The sequence below is a fragment of the Athene cunicularia genome (genome assembly GCF_003259725.1).
Source record: "Athene cunicularia isolate RWA chromosome 5 unlocalized genomic scaffold, athCun1 chr5_part1, whole genome shotgun sequence".
NCBI classification, from domain to species: domain Eukaryota; kingdom Metazoa; phylum Chordata; class Aves; order Strigiformes; family Strigidae; genus Athene; species Athene cunicularia.
This window is the reverse complement of record NW_020799101.1, coordinates 16,791,083-16,797,082: the sequence shown is the minus strand read 5'-3', so window position 1 is coordinate 16,797,082 and position 6,000 is coordinate 16,791,083. Positions and strand designations below refer to the sequence as shown.

The window sequence follows — 6,000 nt, the reverse complement described above, 5'->3', positions numbered from 1 at the left end:
AGGCCGGCGGCGGGTTCCTGGCGGCCTCCCGGCGGCAGGAGGCAGGCGGCTGGCGCGCTCGGAGGGGGTGTTGCGCCGTGTCGGTCCTGCCTCCTTCAGCGCGATGTGAGAGTCGGGGAGAGCAGCGGTTGCCAAAGGCTTTAGGTGTTACATGCATCCAATAATCATCTTCTCCAAAATGGATTTTAGTCAGAGCAATTTATTTGGATACATAGAAGACCTGCAGGAACTAACTATTATAGAGAGGCCAGTACGCAGGAGCCTGAAGGTATACACTTCAAAATAGAACGATGCTTTAAAATCCATTTGAAATTGTGTCTGCTTTATTTATGCACAGCTAACTGAATAGGCAGTTTATTTTTCACAGCACCAGGATACTAAAAATTGGTTTTGGTCATTTTGGAATAAGCAGTCTCGAATTCTATACAGCAGGGGCTTAATATTTTCAGTATAAGAATATTAAGATGGAAAAAAAATAGACTAACTTAGTTCTTTTTAATTAATTAATTCATATGTGACTTGTTTATACTTTAAGTGATTAATAGTGATGGTGGCTGACATGGAACTGTACTTCTGTTACATTCCATCTTTTCCTGGTGAAAGATTTATTTGATTGAATTTGAAATGTTGGCTAGAGATTTCAGGGATTAAATTCAAATTACTTATGGAACTATCCCTGGATACGTGGGGAGGAAGGGGTTGTTCTAAGAAGATTAAAATGATGAAATAGTAAGGCATTGTAAACTCATAATCTCTGTTTCACGCTTGACAGACACCAGAAGAAATAGAAAGATTGACAGTTGATGAAGAGCTCAGTGATATTGAAAGGGCTGTTTATCTCCTCAGGTATTTCCTAAAATATTACTGTGAAACATTGCTCACCATCATGATTACATACAGGTTTTTTTATTGGTGCTTTACTCTTTATTTTCTGTCTTTCGCTAGTAGTTTTTTCACTTTCTGCTGCATTAAACATATAGGCAGGATAAAAATAGGTACTGCATTTAAAAAAAATAATGCATAGAATGAGATGCTTATGCACATGTATAAACATTTCTGAGTTTCTAATATGGCCCTCACCAACACTGAGTTGTACTTCATCTTCTTTTTGCCTGCAGTTGATTTTGCAAGATTCCCTGAGTGTTAACATTAATAACACCAATCATCCAGTGACTTCATATTCACCCTAAGGCATGAGCAGTTACCACAGACTGATAACAGGGCTGTTTGAGCATACTGTGTATGTCTGGGCTTTCAGAAGAGAAAATTTAAGAGATTAGTTTTACAGTCCTTGGGAAATACTGTAGAAGATACTATATTAATGCTTCCCCGTGTTCTGTTTTTTCATCTTACCTCCTTCTTATTCTTTATTTATTTGCAGCTACTTGAATAACTTAAATTTTCATAGTTTGAAATACAGATCTTTCAACTACTGTGTAAGTCATCTTTGAGAGTACAAATGTTCTGAGGGATTTTGATTTGAATATGCATTTTTAAACAATACCTAGTAATTGGAGAACCAGCTGCAGCTCCCTCTCAGTTTGCTTATTCTGCTATTTTAAATGCTCTTCTAGTCTATGCCTGTCCTCAACGTTTCTCTTTTTGGGGTGCATGGCATTATTTTTAGGCAAGTATTTTTGTCCACTGATACTACTCTTGATACTGAGTTTTGCTTATGTTTTTTAATTTTTTTATGCTGAACTTTAATAAATAGTGGATTTTAAAACTTGCTTTGGTAATAGTTCCTGTAAGCAAAGCAGTCTGTTGACTCTAGGGAAATTCAGAGGAAACATGCATGTGATGTGTATCATTGCAAAGGATAAATATAAATTTGGGGTTTTACCTCACAGCAATCATCATAGTTTATTTTTTCCCCCCTTTCCCTGTGTGGCAGCAAATTTCTTTGCTCTTTTCCCAATTAAAGATCAGGTTTCCAGCAATATGTATTTACTGGATCATTGCCCTGTTAAAGGGTAAAAGGTTCCACTTCATATCTTTCATCTTAATAATTGCTTTTCAACCTGGCCTTGAACTTCTCCCAATATCTTTATCTGCTTTCTCTCTACTTGAGCAACTGTTCTGGGGACATAATATTCTTTTCGTTGTGATGAAGTGTTCATTTTTGCCTCTGCATTATCCTCATTGCTGAAAGGTAGCTTCAACTCTGCTTGATAAACTTCTTGTAAGGCAGTCACTTGCTGTTGATTGTCTAGGTATGTTAATACAATAATCCCGTGGAAGCTTTTGGCTGTTCAGTAGTATATTACCTTCCCTGTACTGAGTGGAGTATAAGAAATCAGAGTTGAAAAGCTGCCTGTAACATAGGTAGTATGCTCTATATAATGTACAAAGGTATGTAGTTTTGGCTTGTCTGGTGTTTTTTAATCTATTATAATACAATAACCCTGCCTGTTCCTGTTTGACAATAATGTCAGTCTGGTCTTTTCATGCCTCATTTTCTCACATGGATACATTATTTACTGTCCTTCAGGTTGTCCCTTATGTGGGACTCTCCTTGATGTTATCCAAAACAACGCTGCATTTTCTGAAAATCACACTATAAAAATTGCTTTGGTGAGATTGAAATGAATTGTTAATGATGTCTGTGTTGTGCTCCATTTGGAATGGATGAGGTATCTCCATATACATTAAAAAATACGCAAGAACAATAATTGAAAGCAAATCTCTTACTTTAAATTCTACACATAGTATCAAAATACTTAATGTTATGTCACATTGTCTTTTATATTGTCACTTATTTATGTCACCCTAATCTGCAAGTTGCCGATTCATAATTTACTGAGGAGGGTATCTTTGGTGTTGCTTGTACAGTACAATGGAACTGAGTGAAACCTTTGTATGATACAACAAAGCTAATGTTTACTAATTATTCCTGTGAAAGTGCAAGAGTCCTCACATTTTAATGGCTTTCATTTTGAACAAAAAAGCCCAATCACTTTCTTCTCTTTTCGCATCCTCCTTTCCCTACAAAAACTGTCTCAACTTCTCTCCTCCCCACCCTTGAACTTGGATACTCTGATCTGCTTATATGCAGAGTTGTATGTTTAGTAGACACTTCCTTTTTCTTGATTTCTGCTTCTGAAGTCTTTTACTATTGTAGTCTGAAAACAGGTACATTGACATCATAGTTGGAGAGAATAGTACAGCCTTTTACTGTCTGAGGTTTTTGGTGCCTGAATAGTGGGTTTTGTTTGGTTTGGTTCGTGGCTTTTTTTTTTTCCCCCTTCTTTTTTTCCTGTGACTGATTCTTGATATACTGTGTATATGAGGAGGTATTAATTTCCCAACTCTGATCAGTTTCATCAGTTCATTCTTCTCTTTTCACCTCTTGTATTACTTCTAATTTGCCAGTAATACCATGGAAGTTTCTGACATGCTCTTTTATTTCTTGATATTGTAAACTTATTTGTTTTGCTCATCTAGTATGTATTTGTATCCATCTAATGATTATTTTGTATTTCCACAATATCTTGTCTGCCTCTGTCTAGCCATGATGTATTGTCATAGATTTTGTAAATTTCTGTTCATTATCTTCTCCTAAGTATGACATAAATCGATGTCTACCAATGTTCTTAGCACATGGGAAGTACATTTACACATTAATCCTTTTTGAAACCTCACTCTCACGGGAATGTGGCTTCATTTTAATTGGTTTTCTATTGTTACTTATCATAGTTTGGTTTTACATTCTAAAGTGCTAATTGTAATTTTGCCAGTCCCAACAAGTTTTTATATTTGATTGTTATTTTTAGGGGATGACTTTTATTTCAATCTCTCCTTTCCTGCCAGTGCTATTCTTCAGATAACTATGTAATGATGTAGACTGACAAGATGATCTAGCTATAGCTAATAATTTTTAGTCAGATTAGTTTTCAGATGAATCAACTCCCTGATACAGAAACAGTCATGCAAGCAAAATAAAAGGACTCAGTAGCTCTCCTGGTGGCCAGAGTCACTTTCAGATGACAAAAGCATGGGTGAACTTCAGCTTTAAGATCATTGTTGCCCAGAGTACTCAGTTTTAATTAGGTAACATTCTGCAATTAGATTTAGAAGTTCTAATTTAATAAAAATGCGGTAACAAATTGGATTGTCATTTATTGTAATCTCAATTAACCTTGATTCTGGTTGAGGAACTGGGCTTCCTTAGACCAGTTTGTCAGGGATGTTTATGAATTTGCCCTGGGAATCAAATAGATTATGGTACCTAAAGATAGGGAGAGGCATCTGAGTATCTAGGATCTGTTTTAGAGCTTCAGCCCGAGTGCTTTAGGGGTTTCTGGAACATCTAACTGGAGTAACTGAAGAGTTGAATTATGACTGTATTTTGGATATTGCTGCACCAACAGAAGAACAAGGAGAGCAAAGTAGTTATGTACATCTCAAACATGTTGTTTTCAAGATTAATGGCTTATCATAAAATCATCAGCAGATTAAGAGGAGCTGCCAGACTTTGCACCGAACCAAATGAATGGTTTTCATTCTGCTTCAGGGCATCATGACCTCTACCAGGACAGTGGCAATAAGCAGCTTGGGGACAGTAATTTTTATTCCTGCTATGAACTTTTGCCTATAGTCTTACTTTCTGTGTTAGCTGATGTTTGATTGATGTTATTACTTATTTTTATTTGTCTTACATATTGGCATACATCCAATAGTAAAATATGTATTCTTTGTCTGGTTTGAATATGGTTTGGGTACAGGGATGCTGACTGACATGCACGTTGTAGCATGGTTTGTTTTCTGAGGACTTTTCTGATAGATTTTCCTAGGGGTTTTACAGTGTTGTGTGTATTGTATTATTTTGTATTCACCTACTTTTTGTTTATTTGTGCCTGCTTTATGTTAAAGCGTTCAGGCCTTGACATTTCTGTCATACTCAAAATAGCAGGCTACTAATGAGTTATCAAGATGGAGTGATCCTATCTCTCATTTTAGAAAACAACACAATCCTCCTTCAAAACATTTAGCACAGTTTTTGAAGACACAATAGATACTTTATCAAGATTGGAAAGAATTCAATGCCTATAAACTTAGCGTGTCTTTAAAAAGAAAGTTGTACTTTATTGTAGCCATTTGTGATTAGCTAGAGTATTCTCAGATTCTAAACAACTTTTTATACATTATATGTTGTTAATTGTGAGTGTCAAAACCACTACCATTAAAAAGATTTAAAAAAATTTTCTTTCTAGTTTTTCGTCTTCATCATGTTAGTTTTGGAGGTTGTAGGTGCAGGCAATGCACCTTTGAATTTAAATGGAACAGTTCATTTAAATGTAACTTTAGGAACTGATTTTTTAATGTAAACATTGTGTCAATTTTTCTGTGTTACATAATCCTGAGAACTGGCTTCTCTCTTCCAATTATACAGCTTCTGAATTTATGGTCCCAATGCATACATAGTATACCGAAAGATCCAGCTGTCATGCTAAGCACATTGGAAGATAATTCTTTCAACTATACTGGCAAGCTGTAATTACTAACATAAAAAGTATTTCTTCAGTCTTTCCCCCCCATTTTATTTTGTAAATAAATTTTATACAAGTTTCATTCCTGATTCACTTAATTGGACAGATGAGTTGCTTGACCTTGACTCAGTTACACAAACAAATGAATATATATGAAATTGATTCTTTCACCTTAAAGTGAAAGGTGTACCTATAGTCTTCTGAAATTATGCCGTCACATGCTTTTTATTAAAATTTGGATTTATGCAAATACTTTGGTTGATCATATTTGCTGAGTTGAAACTACAGCTGGGGAACCAGCTCTGAGTGTACAGAGCAGAGTTCATGTAGTGCTCTGAGAAACCTCAAAAAAAAAAAAAGAAAAATTTTCATTTCAGTTTTCTTTCTCTGACCACAATCAGTGCAGGAAGATGGTAATGCTAGTCCTCTACCCATTCTGGTGTTTGTGCTACATTTGCCCTTGTGCCTGCACAGTGCATTGGGGATTTGTCTGAAGCAAGCCATGAAAATA

At 35.8% G+C, this 6,000-nt stretch overlaps 1 protein-coding gene across 2 annotated transcripts in view; it reads left to right on the top strand.

Annotated features, from left to right (window-relative positions):
• The first annotated feature begins 6 nt into the window (after positions 1-6).
• PPP4R4 (protein phosphatase 4 regulatory subunit 4) overlaps positions 7-6,000 on the top strand; it is a 72,294-nt gene continuing 66,300 nt past the window's right edge. For both annotated transcript variants that reach the window (XM_026849755.1, XM_026849754.1), the window contains exons 1-2: positions 7-268; positions 773-846. In XM_026849755.1, coding sequence (XP_026705556.1) covers positions 152-268; positions 773-846 — 191 coding nt within the window. In that variant the 5' untranslated portion in view covers positions 7-151. The remainder of the gene's footprint in view (positions 269-772; positions 847-6,000) is intronic.